The 22,967-nt window shown below is 54.1% G+C and overlaps 11 protein-coding genes across 11 annotated transcripts; 6 read left to right on the top strand and 5 right to left on the bottom strand.

Annotated features, from left to right (window-relative positions):
• Positions 1-153: 153 nt before the first annotated feature.
• On the top strand, positions 154-1,889 carry P170DRAFT_456668 (zinc-dependent alcohol dehydrogenase). Its single transcript, XM_024851642.1, has 9 exons — positions 154-472; positions 549-600; positions 667-748; positions 819-840; positions 897-977; positions 1,039-1,132; positions 1,184-1,234; positions 1,285-1,541; positions 1,596-1,889. Exons 1-9 carry the CDS (start codon positions 241-243, stop codon positions 1,775-1,777), a joined length of 1,053 nt encoding a protein of 350 aa, XP_024703293.1. The 5' UTR covers positions 154-240; the 3' UTR covers positions 1,778-1,889.
• P170DRAFT_497028 (NAD(P)-binding protein) lies at positions 1,539-2,958 on the bottom strand (the record flags this gene model as incomplete). Its single annotated transcript, XM_024854103.1, has 3 exons — positions 1,539-1,932; positions 2,059-2,377; positions 2,468-2,958. 3 exons carry the CDS (start codon positions 2,956-2,958, stop codon positions 1,909-1,911), a joined length of 834 nt encoding a protein of 277 aa, XP_024703294.1. The 3' UTR covers positions 1,539-1,908.
• A 1,575-nt stretch (positions 2,959-4,533) lies between these two features.
• Positions 4,534-8,043, top strand: P170DRAFT_510695 (class I SAM-dependent methyltransferase). The gene is made up of 9 exons (XM_024854801.1): positions 4,534-5,146; positions 5,201-5,332; positions 5,395-5,411; positions 5,469-5,734; positions 5,787-5,861; positions 5,911-7,192; positions 7,244-7,382; positions 7,454-7,656; positions 7,722-8,043. The coding sequence occupies exons 1-9, from the start codon at positions 4,886-4,888 to the stop codon at positions 7,864-7,866; spliced, it is 2,520 nt and encodes an 839-aa protein (XP_024703295.1). The 5' UTR covers positions 4,534-4,885; the 3' UTR covers positions 7,867-8,043.
• Positions 8,044-8,708: 665 nt separating this feature from the next.
• Positions 8,709-9,595, bottom strand: P170DRAFT_361585 (Rer1 family protein; the record flags this gene model as incomplete). Its single annotated transcript, XM_024844476.1, has 4 exons — positions 8,709-8,788; positions 8,890-9,189; positions 9,316-9,433; positions 9,527-9,595. 4 exons carry the CDS (start codon positions 9,593-9,595, stop codon positions 8,709-8,711), a joined length of 567 nt encoding a protein of 188 aa, XP_024703296.1.
• Positions 9,596-9,962: 367 nt separating this feature from the next.
• On the top strand, positions 9,963-11,265 carry echA (enoyl-CoA hydratase echA). The gene is made up of 4 exons (XM_024854802.1): positions 9,963-10,191; positions 10,262-10,399; positions 10,502-11,047; positions 11,135-11,265. The coding sequence occupies exons 1-4, from the start codon at positions 10,044-10,046 to the stop codon at positions 11,182-11,184; spliced, it is 882 nt and encodes a 293-aa protein (XP_024703297.1). The 5' UTR covers positions 9,963-10,043; the 3' UTR covers positions 11,185-11,265.
• A 117-nt stretch (positions 11,266-11,382) lies between these two features.
• P170DRAFT_447821 (putative MFS alpha-glucoside transporter) lies at positions 11,383-13,134 on the bottom strand (the record flags this gene model as incomplete). Its single annotated transcript, XM_024850921.1, has 2 exons — positions 11,383-12,762; positions 12,826-13,134. The coding sequence occupies 2 exons, from the start codon at positions 13,132-13,134 to the stop codon at positions 11,383-11,385; spliced, it is 1,689 nt and encodes a 562-aa protein (XP_024703298.1).
• Positions 13,135-13,383: 249 nt separating this feature from the next.
• P170DRAFT_437708 (putative NAD dependent epimerase/dehydratase) lies at positions 13,384-14,988 on the bottom strand. The gene has a single exon (XM_024849428.1). The coding sequence runs from the start codon at positions 14,747-14,749 to the stop codon at positions 13,832-13,834; it is 918 nt and encodes a 305-aa protein (XP_024703299.1). The 5' UTR covers positions 14,750-14,988; the 3' UTR covers positions 13,384-13,831.
• Positions 14,989-15,707: 719 nt separating this feature from the next.
• On the top strand, positions 15,708-17,019 carry P170DRAFT_410484 (aspartate aminotransferase/Glutamic oxaloacetic transaminase; the record flags this gene model as incomplete). Its single annotated transcript, XM_024846849.1, has 2 exons — positions 15,708-15,866; positions 15,940-17,019. The coding sequence occupies 2 exons, from the start codon at positions 15,708-15,710 to the stop codon at positions 17,017-17,019; spliced, it is 1,239 nt and encodes a 412-aa protein (XP_024703300.1).
• Positions 17,020-17,115: 96 nt separating this feature from the next.
• P170DRAFT_437709 (uncharacterized protein) lies at positions 17,116-17,787 on the top strand. The gene is made up of 2 exons (XM_024849429.1): positions 17,116-17,305; positions 17,393-17,787. Exons 1-2 carry the CDS (start codon positions 17,281-17,283, stop codon positions 17,611-17,613), a joined length of 246 nt encoding a protein of 81 aa, XP_024703301.1. The 5' UTR covers positions 17,116-17,280; the 3' UTR covers positions 17,614-17,787.
• A 962-nt stretch (positions 17,788-18,749) lies between these two features.
• Positions 18,750-20,312, top strand: fgaCat (catalase easC; the record flags this gene model as incomplete). The annotated part of the gene is made up of 2 exons (XM_024847759.1): positions 18,750-18,771; positions 18,829-20,312. The coding sequence occupies 2 exons, from the start codon at positions 18,750-18,752 to the stop codon at positions 20,310-20,312; spliced, it is 1,506 nt and encodes a 501-aa protein (XP_024703302.1).
• A 630-nt stretch (positions 20,313-20,942) lies between these two features.
• Positions 20,943-22,958, bottom strand: atg15 (triglyceride lipase ATG15; the record flags this gene model as incomplete). Its single annotated transcript, XM_024853371.1, has 2 exons — positions 20,943-22,694; positions 22,755-22,958. 2 exons carry the CDS (start codon positions 22,956-22,958, stop codon positions 20,943-20,945), a joined length of 1,956 nt encoding a protein of 651 aa, XP_024703303.1.
• Between the last annotated feature and the right edge of the window lie 9 nt (positions 22,959-22,967).

Raw genomic sequence — 22,967 nt, forward strand, 5'->3', positions numbered from 1 at the left:
TGGATTTACTTAGTTTACTTAGATAACTAGGGTCTACTTGGTCTGATAGCAGCAGCAATTGATTGCGTCACGGAAACCGGCGCCCTGCGTGGTTATCACCGTCCACCTATCAGTTGGCCGCACTATCGCCCGATCTCCAGGAAGTCATCCTATGCAACCCCCACCTGCACTGGATATAAAACCATCTTCCCCCAGTCTATCGTTCCCCTCGTCTAAACCCCACATACTCAATCTCCCACCATGGCAATTCCCTCAACCCAGACCGCAGCAGTGCTCCCTCCGGCCGGTGCTACGGCAAAGGCAAGTCTGCAAATCAAGCACGATCACCCGGTGCCTTCGCCCGCAGAGGGAGAAATCCTAGTCAAGTTAGAATTCTCGGGTCTGTGCCATTCGGATGTCCACAGCGTTCGCGGGGAAACGCCGATGTTGACTGATGTGGCGGGGCATGAGGGGGTGGGGAAAGTCGTCAAAGGTACCACATTCGGAGTCGAGATGCGAGGAGATTGACACCTTTATTCTTTAAATCTAATGGATTGATACCGTCGCAGTTGGATCCGGTGTCAATGAACAGGACTGGCTGGGTACGAGAGTTGGCATTAGGCAAGTCTTTCCATTGATCCCGTTACGCCGTGGAAACAGGACAGGTCACTAACGGATAGACAATAGATGGCTATACAGTTCTTGCTTGAAATGCGAAATCTGCGCCATCAATAATACGGCCTGTCCGTATCAAAAGAATGCCGGAGCCGTATGTTCTATCCCGATCGTGCCCTTCATACGACCCATGTTGAAGCAGTGTTCGCTCTAACAAACTGTAGAATGTGCCAGGCACTTTCCAGCGTATATAATCTTTGGGTCCCTTCAATCACATACACATGCTCACCCGCAGTGTCCAGAGTATCTCATCAGCCCTGCAGTCCATGTGACAAGGATTCCCTCGCAGTTGGAGCCAGATGTGGCGGCTCCCCTTCTATGCGGTATGTGGCTTATCTCAAATTCGATTGCAACCCGTTTGACCGTATTACTTACCTACTGTAGCGGGTATTGCCATGTACTCGTCAATCATGAAAACCAAAACTCGCCCGGGTGACTGGCTCGTTCTCCCCGGAGCTGGAGGAGGTCTCGGGCACATGTAAGATTCCATCCGCACTGACTGCATTGTATGTAAACTAAGAAGCTCCAGGGGAGTACAGATTGCTGCTAAGAAAGGGCTCAGGGTTATTGCGGTTGATAGGTACAGTTGATACCAGCTATCGCTCGTCCAAGGCTGACTTCTTTCTGCAGCGGAGAGAAAAAGAAGCAACTTTGTCTTTCGCTTGGGGCTGCGAGCTTCCTGGACTATAAAGTGGACGATATTGAGACGGAAGTGAAGAAGCTTACCTCCGGTTTGGGTGCTCATGCTGTCATTTGTACCGCAAACAGCGAACCGGCCTATACCCAGAGTATGCGACTGCTTCGCAGCCTGGGCGTTCTCGTCTGCGTCGGCATACCGAGTGTGCCGTTCCGATTGCCCGCAACGCCATTCGACATGATTGTTAAGGGTATGCCCATGGTAAACTCTTTTGGAAAAAGCTGACAACCCGTGCTTATGACAGGTTTAACGATCGTCGGAAACTCTGCGGGAACAGCGAAAGAAATGGACGCGCTGATGGAGATGGCAGTGGCAGGTGATGTGACTGCACATATTGAATGCTTCGAGTTTGACAAGATCGATGAGGTATTGCAGCGCCTGGGTCGTTCTGAGATTGAAGGCCGAGCCGTCGTGAAGATCCCTTGATGGTCATATCCCGCTGAAGATTCGGTTACCTGCAGTGAAATGGATAGAAATATTCGTAGCAAGGAGCTCGGTCACAGATAGGCATCAAAAACTACTCAGAAAGCATATCCTCTCGATTGATCCTTTAACGACTACTGGAAATCTCTCCCCACTAACTATGAACAAATATATTTGAATCAGTTACTCGGTATATTGTAGGCGCCACCAGCAGGTGAACAGCGTCGTGCCTCGCCCTCCCACGCCTTTATTTCCTCCAGCAATTTCTCTAAATCGTCACGAACCAACTCAATAGCACCTTCACCCATCAACAACCGCCGAGGCGGAGACCGTTCTTTCTGGCCCACAACGACCTCAAAGAGCACCCGAGCGCATAGTTCCGGGTCCGACCAAGATTTCCGAAACTCCTTATTGCCAATGTATGCAACCAACTGATTGAGCGAGCCTTCGGGGGTGTCATACGCCGGATGGCGCGCAGCAAGCTGCATGCTCGAATCAAAGTTAGTCCGAATCCCCCCGGGGGCCACGACAAGAAACTTGATGTTCCAGTCTGGATTCATTTCCTTCGCGAAGGAATCAGTGAAGCCGTTAAGAGCATGTTTACTATTTCGCAGACCGAATTTTAGGTGTCAGCGTGGCTCTTCAACCCGGAGTGCCTGTGCCTCGCTATATTAGACCCCAGCATCCACTCACCTGGCATGATAGAAAGCACTTCCCGGGAACGTCAACATGCCTCCGATTGAAGAAATCTGCACGATGGTGCCTCCATGTCCCCGCGGATTCCTGTCCCTCATAATCCCAACCGCCTCCTGGGTCAGAAACACAGGCCCCCAGAAGAGGGTCTCCATTTGCAACCGGGCGTCGGACTCGGGAATGGCCTCGGTGTCGCCTATGAGGGCGTATCCGGCATTGTTGATGACCACGTCAATGCGGCCGAACTTATCCACTGCTGCGGACAGGGACTGGGTGATGGCCTCCCTGGAAGTGACATCTAGGCTGAGTTTGAGGATGTTGGGTCCGTCGGGTAGGTAGGAGAGGGAATCGGCGTTGCGGGCCGTGGCTACGATGCGGTGGCCGGCGGCATGGATGCTGCTGGTCAGGGCTTTGCCTAAGCCGGAGGAGCAGCCGGTGACTATGGAGATGTGCTCGTTTAGTGGTAGCTTTGGGGTATGGTTTGGGCTCATGGGGTGGGAGACCTACCGAACCAAACGGTGCTTGAATCTAGCATAATTGTAATGGGATCGTGACTGTATTCAAATTGAAGGTTGACTGAGAGCCGATGAATTGGAATGAAAGAGAGGAAGTCGGAACTCGTGAGGTTTGTAGGTTTTTATAATAGTAGTAGCCGTAGTATGATGATTCTAATCCCAGGTTCTTGCAAATATTTTTGTCTATGATAATATATATAAGCGCATCAAGCATGATGGAGTTAGATCAATCATTATATCCGGAATCATACCCATACTATCCGCCTTTCCAACCGTGTCCAAGCGGAATTAAGCTAGCATGAAGCTATATCCTTTGATATGGCGGAGGGAGATGAGTAGGGCTTACTATACAGCGATGTCATCCCGCCGCCACCGTCAGCAGTCATCATGGGCGCAGTCCACGGCTTTAACGGATATATGACGAAACAGGCACCATGGATTCTTCAGCCAAGAGGATCTCGTCGGAGGTGGAACTTCTGGTGATGCAATGAAATATACTATCGGCGCTTGGAATTTCGGCCGATGGAGGTCGATCTGCGCCTGAGGCCGACCCGAGCTGATCGGTCAATTTGCTCATCAGGCGGAATTCAGTCCCATTGCAACGCTCTGCTTTGTGCGTCTTTTTAATCAGAATTATAAATGACAGAGCTGACTCGACGGAATGACGTCTGGCAGACTGCGCATTCATGAGATCGTGATGTTGACTCGTTTCCTCGGTGTGTGGTATGAGGGAAGCTACTCCCGTCGATCGAATTGCTCTCTGGTTTTCAATCTCGGAAAGTCTAAAGGTTATTGTCAAATTGCTTAATATATCAGGAGTCACTGCATTTTCTTTTCTTTTCTTTTTCCCACATACTCTTAAGCTGGCCGCACACTTTTACCCCCAGCAGCCAGTCGCCCCGATCCGTCGGATCTCATGGCCAATTTCAACGCGTTCGCATTAAACAGCATGATCAGTCGACGACCATTGATTGTGATACAAGGCACAAGTGCGACGAAGGTGTTGCTAGAGCGAAGGAACTAAGGAAAGGTGCGGGTGGTGATTGACGAGTTGGTGCATCTGGATATGTATGGCCAGGTGAACGAGATCGGGGAAAATCGGCGGACTTCTTAGGAAAGGCTTTGTAACGGATGAAAATGTGCGGAAGTATTTCAATTGGGTGCCGCGATAGTCTTTCAATAATCGTCGTATGCCGGATCCAGTTCTTATGATAGGATGAGCCACGGACTGGAATTAGGGCTAGGGTCTGGGACTCAACTAAATTCCGGGATCGGTAGAGCTGCAGTCCGTTATGACCCGGAGGAGGAATGCGCCGCGATGAGTTCCTCCGTGCTTGATCCACCCTGGGATTGATGGATAGTGCCTCAGAGGTAGACAGTGTCGTCTAGAGTTGTGGTCAACGATCTTCGAGCAAATCCGGGGGTGTGCCGGAATCGCAGCCGCTGATTGGCCGACGGGCCGGAGTATAAGGGGGGGTCACATGTTGGCCAGCGACGCTCTCACTTGTCGATCGTCCATCGCCGCTTCTGCTGCTCCTCCACCTGCATCGTCTTCATGCTCTCCGGATTTCCCTCGGCGGGCCCTCGTGTGTTGCTGATAGGGTGTCAGGCACGGTTCGCCGCAACGGAGGCATGGTCCGAAGGTTCCCTGCTAACTCCTTCTGCCCATTGACTAGGCAGGATGCGGCCTCATGTTTGAGCTTATTGCCTCTGTAGAGGGGTCCCGCTGGGGCATGCGACGATGTTCATATCCTTTGCGCAATACTATGGTGGCGAGGGATGCGGTGGATAGTCAAAAAGAGGGCATTCCCTCTCTCAGTCCTAACTTCTATCCGTCCAGTGACTCCCAATTCTCAATTGCACCCGAGCAACTCCGGCTTGTTGCCTTCCTTCTTCTTTCGCCATGGACATCCTCCGGAATAGCAGCCCGGTGGGCGAGCTGATAAATCGCATGGATTGGCAGCATGTCTACATCGCAACCACGGCCTTCCTGGTTACCGCGCTCGTGGCCGTGGTTCTGTTCCTTTCATCCTACAAGGGTCAGATCAACTATAACAGTGGGATCTTCCCCTACGTGAAATTCATCTACGCCAATTTCCTCAAGCCTCACCGGAAGAGCGGGGACGGTCAGCAAGATGCGTTGGAGAGCTTTTATAAAACACAGGTATGAACAATGGCTCGTCAGCTGGTGTCCATAGGTGCGCTGACAGGACTCCAGGCCGGGGTGTACGATGCCACTCGCAAACGCCTTCTGCGGGGCCGAGAAGATATGCTGGGTCTCGTTGCGGCCCAGCTGAGATTCAAGGTGGAGGATAAGCAGCTGAAGGCCGGGAAAGCCGTCTGGGTTGATGTGAGTTGTTCGGACATTCCTTTCACTGCGGATTATCTAGAGAGCTCTTGCTAACTTTTCAGATTGGCGGAGGAACCGGGTGAGCGTTGACAAGACCAGACACATATTGACTCAATTCCTCTGACTGGGATTCTAGATATAATATTGAGGCCATGGCAGAGTTTCTGCCCGTCCATACCTTCTTCTCGCAGGTATATCTCGTCGATCTCTCTCCTTCTCTCTGCGAAGTGGCCCGAGAACGGTTCCGACGATTGGGGTGGAAGAACATCAGCGTGGTCTGCCAGGATGCACGGTCATTCCGCTTGCCAGACGAGGACCACGTCGACCCCCGGGCAAAATCCACTCCCGCAGACATCGGTGCGGACGTGGTCACCATGAGTTACAGTTTGTCCATGATACCCGGTTAGTTGTTGCTCTCACCCCCTGTCTGGGACTGAGTGTTGACCCAATCTAGACTACTATAGTGTGGTCGATTCCTTGACAGACTTGCTGAAACCATCCGGCCTTCTCGGTGTTTGCGACTTTTACGGTAGGTGTCCCTCATTGAAGGCATAGATGGCCACTGACTAGTTCAACAGTCCAGAGCATTGTCGATGTCTCGTCTCGTAACTACATCGGTGGCGCTTTCAACCGTCATGTCAATTGGCTTGGGCGAGTCTTTTGGCGCGCCTGGTTTGATGCAGACCGGGTGAGCCTCGAGGCCGCTCGCCGGGACTATCTAGAATACCGGTTTGGCACGGTTGTTTCTGCCAGCGAAAGAAACTATCTTCTCGGAGGTATCCCCTATTACATCTTCCTCGGCTGTCAGAAAGATATCGCGTCCAGCCAGGCGGGCAGAGATACCATCGAGAAGCTTGATGCCTCCTTCACCGAGTCACCCTACTTGTCCCCTGCCAATCACCAGAAGGAGATGCAGAAGGCTGCAGAGGTCAGCGCACAAGAGGTTCGGTCCAAGGCATACGAGTCAGCTGTGATCAACCTAGGCTCCAACCTTCCACTTCCCTCTTCCTTCTACCAGAACCATCACTACCGGATCTTTTACAATGACCTGCTCCCAAAACACACCCAGTTCGGGAATGAGTACATCTATGCCTTCAATTGGGAGGACCCTCGTGTCGACCACCGGCTTCTCGACATTCAACGTGATGATGTGATCTTGGCTATTACTAGCGCTGGTGATAATATCCTAGACTACCTGCAGAAGAGTCCTCGACGAGTGCACGCAGTTGACTTGAACCCAAACCAAAACCATCTCCTCGAACTCAAGGTGGCTAGCTTCATTGCCCTCAGCCATCGCGATGTTTGGAAGATCTTTGGAGAAGGAAAGCACCCTGAATTCCGCCAGCTGCTGATTTCTCGACTCAGTCCCCACCTGTCAAGTCAAGCGTTCCAATACTGGCTGGAGCACACTCACGTCTTTACATCGAAGTCTGGAAAAGGTCTTTACGAGACCGGTGGATCCCGGCACGCTATCAAAATGGTCCGATATCTGTTCAAGGTGTTCGGTCTTGAGAACCAGGTGCGCCAGCTATGCGATGCCCAAACTCTGGCCGAGCAGCGCCAGATCTGGCCTCGTATTCGTTCAGTCCTGATGAGCAAGCCTCTTCACTGGGCTGTAGTCGGGACCGAGTGGTTCGCATGGAAGGCCGCAGGCGTGCCTCGCAACCAACGTAACATGATCATCGACGATTTCTTCAAGCGAAACGGCTTGACTGCGGATATGAAACAAGCCAAGGACATCAGCGGTCAATCGATCTGGGAATACGTCGTTGACACGCTCGACCCGGTCGTCAAAGACACCCTTATTAGCTCCGACAACTACTTTTATTTCTTGTGTCTCCAAGGCCAATTCTCTCGGAGGCAAGGGAATTCCTACCAAAGAAGCACATCAGATATCTAACAGCTACGCAGATGCCACCCCGCATACCTGTCCCCCAAAGCACATGTGAGGCTATCCTCACCAGGAGCATTCGACGGACTTCGCATCCACACCGACGAGATCAACGAGGTGATCAAGCGCATCACACCGCGAAGTCTAACCATCGCCGTCGTGAGTTACCCATTTAGCCTGATTTCTCCCCAATATATGTACACTCCGTCCTAATTACCCTGACCCCACAGGTCATGGACTCCATGGACTGGTTCGACCCCTCCGGTAGCGACGCCTCCGTCCAAGCCCAGAAGCTCAACCATGCCTTGAAACTCAACGGCCGTATCCTTCTCCGCTCCGCGAGCATCGACCCCTGGTATATTCAGAACTTCGAAGAGAATGGCTTCACGGCGCGACGAGTCGGTGCTCGGTTCCCTGGAACATGCATTGACCGGTATGTTCATACATGTCTTATTCTGCTCCAGCGCAGCGCAATAAAACTAACGGATTGGAAAACAGCGTGAACATGTACGCCTCGACTTGGATCTGCACTAAGACCAAGGAATTGGAACAGTCATCTCTGTCGGATCGATCGATGTCAGCGCTGTCGCTGGGCGACAGTAATGGGAAGAGATCGAATAGCATGGAGCACCTAGAGATATGATTTGATTTGACACGATTTGATACCAGCCTAACTACCCCTTTGCTTTTCTGTTTCTCCGAACCTTGTTCCTTCGTCCAGTATATATCATCATGTTTAAGTTAGGATTCTGTTAGAATTTTTGGCGTGTTTTATATCATCCCCCAATTGGCAGACAGAAGGCAGGAGGTTTGTTTATACCACTAATAGAATTACGATGTCAGTGCTTTAATGACCCATGCGCTAATTTAGTAGACACCCACTCAATCTCCATACAGAAAAAAAAAAAAAAAAAAAAAAAAAAAAAAAAAAAAAAGAGGAACCAATGCATAAAATCATACAGCAGCAGGTCTATATTCAGCTAGCAATAAAGACGAAGTAAAAGAGACGACTACCAATACAACTCTAACCCACGTACATGATTGCAGATCACCCAGGGAATAAGGGACACACAATAAAAAAGGGGGCACAAGATAAAGGAAGAAGACATGGGACTTAAAAAGCTCTGTACAAGTGAATCAATAATATTTCGGCTCATGAAGTCAGGTCACACGAACGGTCATCATATAAAAAATTGAAAGGGATTAGGATCGGCCACGTTTTAGTTCTTTTTTTTCTTCTTCTCCACCTCCCCCTCGTTACACAGCCTCTTCTTTGGCGGATGCGCAAACTCGAGTCTTCCCGTCATTCATCACGAACCGTCAAAGGAGAACCTGGGTAGTTGGAGGCGGTAAGAAAGGAATTATAGTAATAGCATCGATCGAAGTTTAGAAGGAAAAGAAAAAAGCTTCTGAATCGAAATACCCGGAGGGCAATAGGAGAGAACGAGGAAGAGTGGGAGGGTCATAAGAAGGAATCGGATCCATTTATGAACGGCCGTAGCGCGTCTTTCCGAAGGAGAAAGGCACGTAGCGGTACTTGATCATATGCTGGATCTGGCGTCGCACTGTACCCAATGAAGTCAGTAAATCGGCTAGAAGAGATATACAGCGAGGACAGATTGCCAGTTGCAAATGAAGTTGGAATGGAAGGTAGGCGGATACGCACTCGTCAAGACAAACAGGATAATCCAGTAGACGACCAAGACAGGCCAGAAGACGGGAATATCGAAGAAGGTGAACCACGAGCACAGGAAGCCAATGGCGATGGCACGGGTGGCCGAGTGCCAGAACTTGAACTCGGGGAGGCGACGGATGAAGGGCCGGAACTCGTCGTCTTGCTTGGTGGGCAAGCTGGCGGCAGCGTCACCGTCTTCAAGGCCCTCGTCTTGCGTGAGCGACGGGTCAAACTTGGGCTGCAGGAAGAGAAGGAAGAGGTTGAGCAGGTAGATGCCTAGAGTGTATGCGACTGTGGGGACGGATTGCGTGTTAGCTGGCTGCGCGGTGATGTCTTTTCGTCTTTTTCATCTGGTCTTAAATTCCCCGATAAGGAAATATAATGCCGTTGTGGGATTTATTCATGATATGTGCATACCGATGTACCAGCCCTGAGCCAGGACAATTCTCAAAAAGAAGATGACGAGCAGGAGGGCCGTGCCGACCCAGCGATAGACCGTGAAAGGCGTCGAAGCATCGAGGTAGGTTTGGTATTGCTGGAAGTTATTAGCACCAGCGACCATCAATGCCATGACCCGCATAAGCCGGTGCCATGTCTGCACGTCCTTCTAGACCGGCGATTGACTCACTCTGGCAAGTTTCGACGTCTGCGCCGTGACCGCGGTGAACGGAGACTGCTCGGGCTCAGGAACGTCCATGGTGTTGAGGGTGACAAGACGACGGGATGGCCGACAAGGAGAGAGGGAGAGGAGAGAAGAAAGAGAAAGGAAATTCGTCGAGGTCGTTCACACACACTGCAGTCACTCGGCGATAAGAGAGCACAGGATGAGAGACGAGGGAAGCCGATTGCACGAAAGCGTTGGCGACAACAGTCGAACCTCGCAGGAAAAGTGTCCACTGCTGGCGCTAGTCCGTTTTCGGCGCTCCAGCCACTGCGGCTGGCGCACGGCGCTAACCCGTTCCTGGACCCGCTGACTCAGCCTGTTCACGTGCGCGCCTTGCCTCGGGGGAACGGCTCGCTTCGGCATTTTGCGGGGATCATGTCATCATCTATAGTTATAGCTACTTATCTCCTCTCTTCCCCGGACTCCCTCCTCCATTCTCCTCCTCCATTGACCAATCTGAACCGTCATCTCCCCTCTCATCATGTTCGCCCGACAGTGCTCCCGTCTCGTCTCCTCTCGAACCGCAATCCCCTTGACCTCGTACCTGGCCCGCGTGAGACCCTACTCCTCCGCGGCCCCGGCCTACGAGCACATCCTCACATCGAGCCCCAAGGCGGGCGTTGGATTGAGTGAGTGCCATGAGACAATCCGGCCCGATGACAAGATAGAATCTATATTGACCACTCCGCTCGTGACCAGTCACATTAAACCGACCGAAAGCCCTCAATGCGCTCTCCAGCCCTCTCTTCAAGGAGATCAATGACGCCCTGACCAAATACGATGAGGACAAGGACATTGGTGCCATCGTCATCACAGGCAGCGAGAAGGCCTTCGCCGGTACTTTCCCCATTAATATCCCCGTTTAGTCCCTCCGCCCCCTACACCGTCTCAGCCAGATCAATCAACCAATTCTAACCAACATCTTCTCTCCTCCTCCAGCCGGCGCCGACATCAAAGAAATGGCTCCCCTAACCTTCGCCTCCGCCTACACCAACAACTTCATTGCCCCCTGGTCGCACCTCGCCAACGCCATCCGCAAGCCCGTCATCGCCGCCGTCTCGGGCTACGCGCTGGGCGGAGGCTGCGAGCTGGCGCTCATGTGCGACATCATCTACTGCACCAGCGGCGCCACCTTCGGGCAGCCCGAGATCAAGCTCGGCGTGATCCCCGGTGCTGGGGGCTCGCAGCGCCTGACGCGCGCCGTCGGCAAGAGCAAGGCCATGGAGCTGATCCTCACGGGCAAGAACTTCAGCGGCAAGGAGGCCGGCGAGTGGGGCGTCGCCGCGAAGGTCGTCGACGGCGGCAAGGACGAGTTGCTGGCCGAGGCGGTCAAGACGGCTGAGACCATCGCGGGATATAGTCGTGTGGCTGTGCTGGCTGGGAAGGAGGTCGTGAATAAGAGCCAGGAGTTGTCGTTGAAGGAGGGGGTGGAGTATGAGAGGCGGTTGTTCCACGGGCTCTTTGGGAGCAAGGACCAGAAGATTGGTGAGTTTCTTCTTGTGTTTTCCCTCTTGATGGTTTCCAGGGAGTTGCGAACGCCCGGAGATTGATGGCTGACTGACTGGTGGATAGGAATGACGGCATTCGCCGAGAAGAAGAAGCCGGAGTGGTCGAATGAGTAGACGGCCTGCTGTGATTTTTGGCCCAGAAAATAATCGAACTCGTTAGCGACTGTTGATCAGCAATGGTATATTCTTGACTGCAAAGAAAAAGCAAATCCTCGGAATTGATATCGTAAGCGGCCATCGTATTCATTATTGTATTATGTACAGAATTAGGTGTGGTAAGTATACGTGTCAATATTACAAAGATATAGAAAATCAAGCTTGCTTCTCCAGCCCGGCGGTGTCGGTCGGGGCCGGCTTCTGGGTGCGATACTCGTCGACCACGCGGCCCTCGATGGTTTCGTCGAAGACGTCGACCCGCGTGCTGGAGAATTTGCGGGCACTGATTCCCCGCTCGAAGAGCACGTCCAGCTCGGCGAAGGAGCGGCCGTTGGGTTCGGGCACCCGGAAATACGTGTAGATGATGCAGCAGAAGCAGAGGCCTCCCCAGAAGAAGCCGGCGTAGTTGCCCCAGTCCCATGCGCCGGGGTTCAGCATGTACGGCGTCAAGACTCCGCAGATGATGGCGACAATGTTGTACAGGTTGCGGCCGAGGACGACGGTCTTGATCTGAAGTCGTCGGGTGGACAGCTCGGCCACGAGCGAATAGGCCACCGTGCCGACGGTGAGTTGGTAGAACAAGGCCCAGATGACCATCATGGATCCTGTGGCAAGGGACGCCTGCGTTCGGTGCTCATCGGGGACTAGGCCGAGGAATCCCATGACAATCAACATGACGCAGAGACCGCAGAGACCGTATAGATAGAGGGCCCGACGGCCGATTCCCAGGGTCATGAGAAACCATGCGCCGAACACGCCCGCCATGTTGATACCGTACTGGCCCATGGCAAAGGCGTAGGCTTTTGACGTGTCCAAGCCGGCCTGCTTGAGGAAGTAGGTGGAGTAGTTGGAGAAGGAGTTTCCGCTGAGGTTCTGAATGGCCCAAACCATGCACACAATTTCCGTTCGCCGTAGATCGGTACCCTTGAAACAATCCGCGTAGCTGGCACCTCGCGTGATCTTCGCTTCCAATGCCGTAGTGTGGACCATCATCGAGATTGTTTCGTCGGCGTCGAATTCGTTGTCTCGTCGGACACTGGTCAATCGTAACAAGGATTTCTTCGCCTCTTGCGTCTTACCGTTCCGAACAAGCCACCATGGCGATTCGGGAGCGAGGAAGATTCCAATGAGGAGGGGAAGAGGCCACATCCATTGGAGACCGTACGGGATTCGATAGGACCATTCGTCGTCCCGGTCGATCATGGCCGAAATCACACCGACGCCAATCAGCTGTCCCAGGCCCCAGCAGAAATTAACATAGGTCGTGAGGTAACCTCGCAGTGCAACGGGGCAGACTTCGGAGGCATAGGTGACGGTCAGGGTTTGAAAGACGCCCCATGGGATTCCGGCGAGGATTTCGGCAGCGAGCAAAGCCTGGACGTTCGGGGCGGTAAAGAAGATGGCGGTCCATGCCGTGATCAAGATGAGGCAGGCGATGATGGTATAACGATATCCGAAGCGTTCCGAAGCCCAGCCATTGATGAAAAGACCGATAATTTCGCCGACATAAGCACCGTTACTCAAACCTGCTTGCCACTGTAAGAAAGAAACATCCGTTAGCTATGATTGTAGCCACAGGCATGAAGGGAATTAAATTACCCTGGCCGGAACTTCGTAGTCTCCGTTGGCCATCTGCTCGCCGTACTTTTTGCTGAATTGCGGGAAGGCGTAGAAATTGTTGATCAGACTGATGTCGTAGCCCTCCATGACAATACACGTGGAGATAAGGATACTCCATGCGACGGCCTTCGGATAGAGTTTGATCCCTTGCAGCAGGGTCATGTTCTGCTCCTTATCCGTGGCCGCCTTTGCATTTTCCACAATCTTGGCCACAGACGACGAGTCCCGGTGATCGTCTGACGCGCGATCAACGGGGGCAATGGCATCCTGAGCCTTGGAGGCAGCCATGGTGGCAGGCAATTGCAGGCCCCGAAGGGGAGAGAAGAAAAAAAAATAAAAAGAAGAAAAAGACGAAGACCACGATCCTCGCAAGAAGAGAAGGCAACGAGACGACGAAAAACAAAAAAGAGTTGTCACGACTCACGACGTTTCCGCACCCGGCGATTGCGAGTGGGACGGAGGGCGATAGAAATTTATGGCCGCAGCGGGGCCGCCGGAGGTCTGGTTAACAAAATCCCCACAATGCCCCCTGCCCTGCTCTGGACGCCAGGAACATGCCCCGAATGGTCCGCACGGTGCCAGGATTGCGATGCTAGTGAGGAAGAGGTTAAAGAAGACGGCCGGAGAAAAGTCAGAAGGACGGACTGGAGAGAAAGGCCACGAGACTGGCGGGTTGCATTGCGGGGAAAACGGAGGGATTGCAATTTGAGTGGACGCACAGAGAGGCAGATCGGCCAAGCCGTCTAATTTCCGTTAGCAATCCGTCCAGACCGCGGTCTTTGGTTTTTGATGCGTCTTGACTGGCTGGAGGGGAGAGTCCGGGGGAGAGAAGAAGGCGACGCTGCCCTGAGGTGAGCCGCTGGCGATGCTCGAACGAGACGCGACTGTCACTGACTTGTCACTGACACTGTCACCTGACACGACCACTTTATTCTCGGGTTTAAACTCTTTATCTCTAGTCTTTCTATCTCCATGCACCGTCCTCTCATGCTGCCCTCGACGCCTGCAACGCCGCCGCCACGGCCACGTACGATCCCTGCCTCACATCCTCCAAGATCCCTGCTGCCGTCGGGGCCCATCCCAGAACTTTCTTCGCCTTGGCCGCCGATGCATTATTCTCCGTCGACAAGAACCCCGTCACAAACTCGCCCAGTTGGCCCGCCGCCTCGCTCGAAGGCATGGAGCGAACAGGTAGACCCATGATCTCGCCCATGGCCTCCGTCAACTGCCGGTACGTCACCGTGCTCGACACGGCGTTGAAGACCTCCCCGGTCTCTGCCTTCTCCGCAGCCAGGAGATACAATTCCGCCGCCTCGTCCACATGCACCGCCGAAGTCACCGCCGCGCCGTCGTCGATGTACACGGCCTCCCCGGACTGCGCAAACATCTGCATGAACAGTCGCACGCCGCTACCGCCCCGCCCGTAGACGAAAGGCGCCAGTCGAAGCGCAGACACCTTGATGCCCTTCTCGCTTAGCTTCAGCGAATTCTGCTCCGACTTGATCCGGTCATTCAGAGGCTTCTCGTTGAGCGGCGACTCTTCCGTCGTTTCGGCCCCCGTGGCCGCAACCACTAGCGTGCCGGAGGTCGCCACCAGTGGCTTATTGCTTCCTTCCATGCCAGCCGCAAAGGCGCTAATAGCGCTGGCGTCGATGCGCAAGACCTCGTCGTAGCTGTTTTGGAACCCGGCGAAGGCATCCGCTAGGTGAAGGACGATGTCAGCACTGGCGCTTTGCTCGCGCAGAACGTCCACCGATGTGAGGTCCCCGCGGACGGGCACTATGCCCTGTGCGCTCAGTTTGGCATCGCTGGCTTCGGTGCGCGAGAGACCGTAGACTTCGTAGCCTCGGGCGAGGGCCTTTTGAGCGACCATGGACCCAACGTAGCCGCTGGCGCCGGTCATGAAGATTCGTTGTCCAGCCATGGTGAGAGGAGTGAGGAGGGTAGAACGGAGGAATTGATTGGGTTTGAATGTGCTTTTTCGTCTGCTATTTCAGACTGAAGAACGGCATTGTGCAGCCTTATAAGTTGGGGATAGTGGTTTACATCCGAAGTATGTACTTGGGGCTGATTCTGGCGGACTTAACCAATAACCAGTAAACTCCGGTCAAGTCGGTGATAAGCAATGACCGAACCTACGATCCCATTCGGTATCGTTAACTCCTTGTTCTTTGCAATGTCATCTCGCTAGCTATTGCTGAGGAGATATTATGGACATAACAAGAAATGGCCATTGCTTAGGGCTGTATCTGTACAAAGCGGAAATGTCTTCCGGGGGTCGTGCCAGGCTAATGGCCCTATTAAACCCTCAATTGAGATACATTGGTCCAGGACAACAGAAGAGCCCTCCTGTAGGCTCAGGGTCATCGCCTATCTCGTAAGTTGAAGACTGGTGACAGGCTGCTGGCATCGTAAAGTAGGACCGGAGTTAAGGTCCCGGCCTTGGCTCATCTCGCGGCAAAGCTTGACCAGACGGCGCTTATTTTTATTGTTATTTTTAGTTTTTTTATTGTTTTGCATTGGATTGGATTACATCATTCTAGACTATGAATACTGCATGCATAGAATCATCTGTCTTGGTATAACTCCGTCGGCCAAATCGCGCCTTGCCGAACCCTCGCGCTGCCCGAAGATGGTCGAGAGATCGGCATCGCTTCACAGTCACCGACCAGACATGAGAAATTATCGCTCTAGGGACTTGTCGCTCCCAGACCAGCGATCACCCCGGAGGCTATATAAATGAGTGCCTCTTCTCTGTCGATACGAACATGTCACTACTATTGAGGCAATCCATGCCCAGACTGCTGTTCAGCCCTACCCGTCAACTGCTCCACCGGCCCATCTATCGAAGTATATCCAACATGCCGGAATATCTCGACCTACCCGTCTTGCCCGCTGATATCGCCTTCGGTCTGGTGGCCGATTACGAGGCAGACCAACATCCTCAGAAGGTTTCCCTGGTAGCTGGGGCCTACCGCGATGCGAAAGGATTACCCTGGATCCTCCCCAGCGTGAAGCAAGTACGAGAGACATACTCATCCTCCAAATCTACAGCTCTAGCTCTACAGACTACTCGACGCTAATCATATACAGGCCAAAGAGCGCATCGCCGCCGATCCCGCCTCCAACCACGAGTATCTCGGCATCGCCGGGTCCCCGACATACCTGGAACTGGCCAAATCGCTCGTCTTCGGATCTGAGCTGACGGGAAGCCGCAACATCGCCAGTATCCAGACGGTGTCGGGCACGGGCGCCAACCACGTCGGGGCGCTCTTTCTGGCGCAGTCCCTCAAGCCGTCGCAGGTGTTCATCCCCGACCCGACCTGGCTCAACCACAAGACCATCTGGACGCAGGCCGGCCCTCACGTCGTCCAGAAAGAGTACCCCTATTACTCGGCGGACAGGCGCGCGATCGACTTTGACGACATGATATCGACGCTCGAGACGCAGGCCCAGCCACGCGACGTAGTGATCCTGCAGGCGTGTGCGCATAATCCCACGGGACTAGATCTCTCGCGTGACCAGTGGCGCCAAGTGGCGGACGTGGTGGCGCGCAAGAAACTCTTCGCTCTGTTCGATAGTGCCTATCAAGGGTTTGCCACGGGTGACGTGGAAGCGGACGTGTGGTCGGTGCGCTACTTTACGGAGAGGCTGTTCGCCGGGCAGGAGGATCATCCGGGACTGTGCGTGGCGCAGTCGTTCTCGAAGAATTTCGGACTGTACGGGGAGAGGGTGGGAGCGCTGCATTTGGTGACGCCCGCAAACCTTTCCCTGCACGGGGCAAGATCGCATCTGTCGCTGATGGCTCGCGCGGAGTATTCGAATCCGCCCCGATTCGGATCTCGGATTGTAGAGACGGTGCTGGGGGATGAGGAGCTCAGGGCCCAGTGGCGGCAGGATTTGGACACGATGAGCGCGAGGATCCGGGGGATACGCGGGCAGCTACGCCGGAAGTTGGAGGCGTTGGGAACGCCGGGGGACTGGTCTCATATCGAGGAGCAAATCGGCATGTTCAGTTACACAGGCCTCAAGAAGGAGCAGGTCGAGCGGTTGAAGACTGAGTACCATGTGTATCTGCTGCCGTCTGGTAGGGCCAGTCTCTGCGGGCTGAACGAAGACAACGTCGAGTATGTGGCTCGGGCGATCAGCGACGTTGTCAGGCGATCGGGGTAATTGACAGAATATTGTCCGACGCCGCCACGGCGTCATCTTCCTCGCATCATCCATGAATTCATGAATTGAATTCGGTTTCGTCGACGTTGGCTGCCGTTAGTCAGAAATGACGTAGCCTGTAGAACACAACCGCCCGGCAGTATTTCAGGGCGACGCTGGTCAACGATCCTTCATCTCTTCCTCCCTCTTACATCCATCCCTGAATGCACAAGTGAATCTTCCTCAAGAATTACCTCTTTGAACACATCTCAAACTACCACAATGTCGAGTGACAAGAACAACGGCTGTAAGTCCAGGCACTCGCCATTTCTGCACCCCGCATGGCACCCAGGCATCCCGAATAGTCTCAGTCGCTAACGGGTACATCTTCTAGCCGGTTTCCTGGGTGGTCTCGGAAATGGCCTCGGTAAGACTGTCACCGGCGTGACGGGCACCCTGGGCAGCGCGGTCGGCGGCCTGGGACGAACCGTCGGCGGAGTCACCGAAGGCATCGGACGGACGGTCAGCGGAGCCGGCGAAAGCCTCGAGGGCACGACCAAGAACGTGGGCGAGTCGGCGGGAAACACTTTCAAGAGTGACAGTGGCAAGAAATAGGGAGTCCCGACGTTCCCCGAGGTGGCTCTGTATTTTATTACGACGATGTTCATTTATTCTGCTCCGATAGTGTTTATATTAATTCCCTTCACGCGCTAGGTTGAACCTGATGTGAATGTCGATGTCTTGTATAGTCAATCAAGTGTGGTTCATTCTTCAATCCTACCATTATTATCTCCATTCTTATTAGTATCCAAAAGGGCTGCAGGCGGGGAAATTCTTCCGCAGCGGAATGTGGAGCTTCCCGCCGATTGTCTTGTCTGTGATTGATGATTGACAGTGGGAGCTCCAACCCGTTATGGAGTAGAAAATGAGTACCTCCTCCGTAGTACGGCGCAGGTACTAGTAGTAGATGGACGTCGGCAGGATGGGGTCAGCACATCGGACGGCTGGCCGGGTCCATTGACTAAGATGGGATGACGAGGCCGACGGGAGTTTCACGGGCCGTCAATCTGGATCGTAAGGTGCGTGATTTCTGGGAAGGGGGAATTGGATGAATGATCTACTCTCACCTGAAAGTAGGAGTACTGTCCAAATGTCCATACTCCATAGACTCATGATTGACTCGAGATATACTTCGGAGTAAATAAGACATGTGTACCTGAATTGGGGAAACAAGCACCCTGATTGGCCTGGCGACATGCGGGGTAGATCGATTTATTGCCTTCCTATTCTTTCTTTCCCCTGTTTTGGCAGGTGTCCTGGCAGTCCATTCCATCCAGGTGCAGGACGGCTGAATGCATCTAGATCCCTGGATTGTAGTAATCAAGTCGTCGGAGCAATTGACTCCGCGCGGTGACCTGCCCCCCGACGTGCCTGGGTGCCTGGGTGCCTGGGTGCCTGGGTGCCTGCCGACGTCATCGCCTAATTGATCGCCCGTCATTGGCCGAAGCTCTGCGGGATCCATCCGAGAGCTTTTTATTTTCTTGTTTAATTATTATTTTCTAATTTCTATGCATCATTTCTTTCGTTCTTTTTTTCTCCAATTAACACGTTCCTTTTACTATTTCTTCAATCCCTCCCCACTCCCCCCGGGTTACTATATAAACCCCCCCCGCAGTCTTTTTCTCCTTCTCCTTCCTTACCTCTCTTCACTCCGTATATTCCTTCATCTCCTTCTCTACCTCCCTTCCACTATGGGTCAAGACGACGAGCCGAGTATGTCTCATCCTTTCCAATTGACGAATACACAATACCTAATATCGCCCTGTCTAGAGACCTACCGGTACAATGAGACTCCGGTCTACACCACGTCCAATGGCTGCCCTGTCATGGACCCCCAGGCGTCCCAGCGCGTCGGCCGTAATGGCCCCCTTCTGCTGCAAGACTTTCACTTGATTGACCTGCTGGCCCACTTTGACCGCGAGAGGATCCCCGAGCGCGTGGTTCACGCCAAGGGTGCCGGTGCGTACGGCGAGTTCGAGGTCATCGACGACATTAGCGACATCACCGTCGTCGACATGCTCAAGGGCATCGGCAAGAAGACCAAGCTCTTCACCCGTTTCTCGACCGTCGGCGGCGAGAAGGGCTCCCCCGACAGTGCTCGCGACCCCCGCGGGTTCGCCATCAAGTTCTACACCGAGGAGGGCAACTGGGACTGGGTCTTCAACAACACTCCCGTCTTCTTCCTGCGCGACCCCGCCAAGTTCCCCATCTTCATCCACACCCAGAAGCGGAACCCCCAGACCAACCTGAAGGACGCCACCATGTTCTGGGACTACCTGTCCACCCACCACGAGGCTGTCCACCAGGTCATGCATCTCTTCAGCGACCGCGGCACCCCCTACTCCTACCGCCATATGAACGGCTACTCCGGTCACACCTACAAGTGGACCAAGCCGGACGGCACCTTCAACTACGTGCAGATCCACTGCAAGACCGACCAGGGCAACAAGACCTTCAACAACGAGGAGGCCGGCCGCTTGGCGTCCGAGAACCCGGACTGGCACACGCAGGACCTGTTCGACGCCATCAAGCGCGGCGAGAACCCCTCGTGGACCTGCTACGTGCAGGTGCTGAGCCCCGAGCAGGCCGAAAAGTTCCGCTGGAGCGTCTTCGACCTGACCAAGGTCTGGCCCCAGAGCGAGGTGCCCCTGCGCCGCTTCGGCCGCTTCACCCTCAACCGCAACCCCGAGAACTACTTCGCCGAGGTCGAGCAGGCCGCCTTCTCGCCCTCGCACATGGTCCCCGGTGTCGAGCCCTCCGCCGACCCCGTCCTGCAGTCCCGCCTGTTCTCCTACCCGGACACCCACCGCCACCGTCTGGGCGGCAACTACGAGCAGATCCCCGTCAACTGCCCCATGCGCGCCTTCAGCCCCTGGCACCGCGACGGCGCCATGAACGTCAGCGGCAACTACGGCGCCAACCCCAACTACCCGTCCAGCTTCCGCCCGCTGCGCTACGAGCCCGTCAAGGCCAGCCAAGAGCACGAGCAGTGGGCCGGCGGCGTCGTCGCCGAGCAGTTCCCCGTCACCGCCGAGGACTACGTCCAGGCCAACGGTCTCTGGCAGGTCCTGGGCCGCCAGCCCGGCCAGCAGGAGGCCTTCGTGCACAACGTCTCCGGTCATCTGTGCAATGCCCACGAGCGAGTCCGCAAGGCCACTTACGAGATGTTCCGTCGGGTCAACGCCGACTTGGGCGCGCGTCTCGAGAAGGCCACCGAGGCGATTGCCACCGACGCGAAGTCCGCTCGGTTGTAAACCAGATGCCCCCCTTGCTAAAACTCTACGCTGTAAAAAGGGGAGGGGGGGGAAGCTGAGAGCCAGTCACGGATGTAATATTCTAGTACGACCTAATGAATCCCAAATGATACCTTACATTCTTCACCTAATCAGTCTACCTGGTGGCCAAGCCCACCTAATGTCAATGCCTCACCAGGTAGATCAAATCAATTGATTGAATCACAACCACAGCAATTGTAGAAGTCAGTTGTCGTAATAATACCGGCCCTGCTAGGCAGAGGCGTCCGAGGAAGAGAGGGTAAGTGGTAACCAAGGAAGAGCTTTCCAAAATGAATTGCCTAAATGTGACCAAAACGCCCGAAACGGAAATCCAAAGCAAAGAAAAGAAGGAAGGAAAAAGGCACGCCCGCTTAGCTTGGGAACAATGTAGTGATGACGGATGGCTGATGATGGTTCGTAGACGGTCATGTCGATTCTAGTACAGTAACGGCGGCACACAGATAAATGTGTTCTTTATATAACCGTGTGGTCAAGAGAGTGATAGTCCTTGCCGGACGCGGGGTGGTGATTTTCGGTCTTTGGTCTGAGAGCGAAGTCCCAAGTGTGGAGGGAGGCCAGATGTAGAAGTCTGTTTGGTCTGTCTATTGATCATGGAGGCGTGGTGATAGGATGGGTGCTGAGTGCTGATGTGTCCCAGCAGCCCCAGAAGAGCCCTGGCGTCTGGCAGGTTGAGGTAAGACTAGGGGGAGGAGTCTGGAGAGCGGTCGTCGAGCTGGTGGCGTCACGGCAGCCAAACCATCCCGGGTGATGGCACTTGCTTAACGAGGTTTTCGTTGGCATCGTCGAGGTGACTGTGGGGGCCGGTGCGGCGGCTGTAGTGGTTTCCTGGTCTTTGCACCCGAACCATCCTGGTGTTTTGCACGTCGATGTCGATGTTGACGCCGATGCTTCGGTAGTAGTGACGGCGGAGGATGTGGTGGTGGTGGTGGTGGTGGTCGTCGTCGTCTTGTCCTTGCATCCAAACCAACCTGGGGTCTTACAGGTCGATGTAGACGTCGAGGTAGTAGTCGCAGTAGTAGTAGGCGCGGTCGTAGTAGTGCTTTCGTCTAGGCAGCCCCACCATCCAGGAGTTTTGCACGTCGACGTGCTTGAAGTGGTCGAAGTGCTCGTCGCAGATGTCGTGGAGCTCGTGGTCGTCTCTGAGCCATTACTACGGAAGTATTTCCACAACTCGCAATCGTAGCACTCCTCCTCTGCTGCACAAGGAGGAACATCATCATAGACTTTGATGACATCGGAGATGACCGCTTTAATCCGATGGGTTCCAAGTCCAACGCGCCAGCCTTTGTCTCCCACGGTATCGTAGACACACATCTGACCCGTGTGACACGCAGACTCCATGGCATAACCGCCCCATGTACAGACAGAGCTCACTCCGTTACACGTCCCCATGTATATGGGGTCTGCGGTGTGTCCAAAATGGTAGGCCCCGGTGAACTGCCGTGATTGAGGGAGCCTTGCATCATGGCCAGGAGGGCTTGGGAGGCCGAGACGGGCTGCTGGTAGGGCTTCAGGGACGGCTTCAAACGTGACGACAGGCAATCCGTAGGTCAAGCCAAGCAAGCTGGTCATGGCTCCGCCCAGAGAGTGACCAGTGAGCCAAACGTTGGCTTCGGGATATATTTCGGTGACGTTGGCGTAAAGGTCCAGTGCGGCGCGGTAGTAGCGGTTTTCGTCATGCATAGCTTCAACGATGCAGGTTATGTTGGCCGTAAATGCCGACTTCTGACAGTCACATACTTGGCGCCACAGGTACGATCCACCTTGTCCGCAACAGCAACTAAAGAACAAGTTGTCATTTACTTTGTCATTCGTGGTCGTGCCGGCGCCATCAAAAAGGGCAGGTGAGGTCCCTTTCAGGGATATGACGATAGTGCTGTTTGTCTCATCCGCATAGATATGACCCCTAAGGCCGTCGTTGCCCCAACCGAAGCTCGACGAGTAATTGAACGAGCCATTAACATCCTGCCAATCTTCACTCCCGGGTTCCTCGATATAATCATTTGCCGTCATCTGGGCGAAGGTAAGAACGCTCCTTTTCTTCGAGACATCGGGGCCGGCGAGCGTATCCATGACCCATGCCGACGGGGAGAGGACGCTTGCCGATCCGCTAGATCGCGCGGCCATCAAGTGTTCCTCGATTATCATTGGTCGACGATCGGCAAGGCGTTGGATTGTAACCGGCTGGGACGAGGCAATTAACGGGGACTTGATATCAACGGGCTCTTTCTCGAGTCCGTCTTCGGACACGGTCCAAAGGCGAGTATCGGGCTTGACATCAAGGCGCATGTGGAGATCGGGCTGTTCATACGTGCCGCGGTGGAAGAGGTGGCGAAGAGTCTAGAATCAATAGACATCAGAAGAGGATCAGCTGAGCACGACAGGATGTGTCCGACGTACAAACTCATGTTCCCCGGACAGTGGAGGCTGATTCCCTACCAGGGGAATCTGTGGACCAAGGAAGGGAGACCATTCACGGGAACCGAAGTATACAGGCCGAGAGGCGGTGGAGAGGCTTGAAAGGAAGGTAGCACACAAAAGAAGACTAGAGAGACCCATCCCCGACAAGTGACGCTTCTTGTTCCGCTTCTGAGAGCGTTCCATAATGATAAA

Source organism: Aspergillus steynii (assembly GCF_002849105.1).
Source record: "Aspergillus steynii IBT 23096 chromosome Unknown P170scaffold_5, whole genome shotgun sequence".
Classification (NCBI taxonomy): domain Eukaryota; kingdom Fungi; phylum Ascomycota; class Eurotiomycetes; order Eurotiales; family Aspergillaceae; genus Aspergillus; species Aspergillus steynii.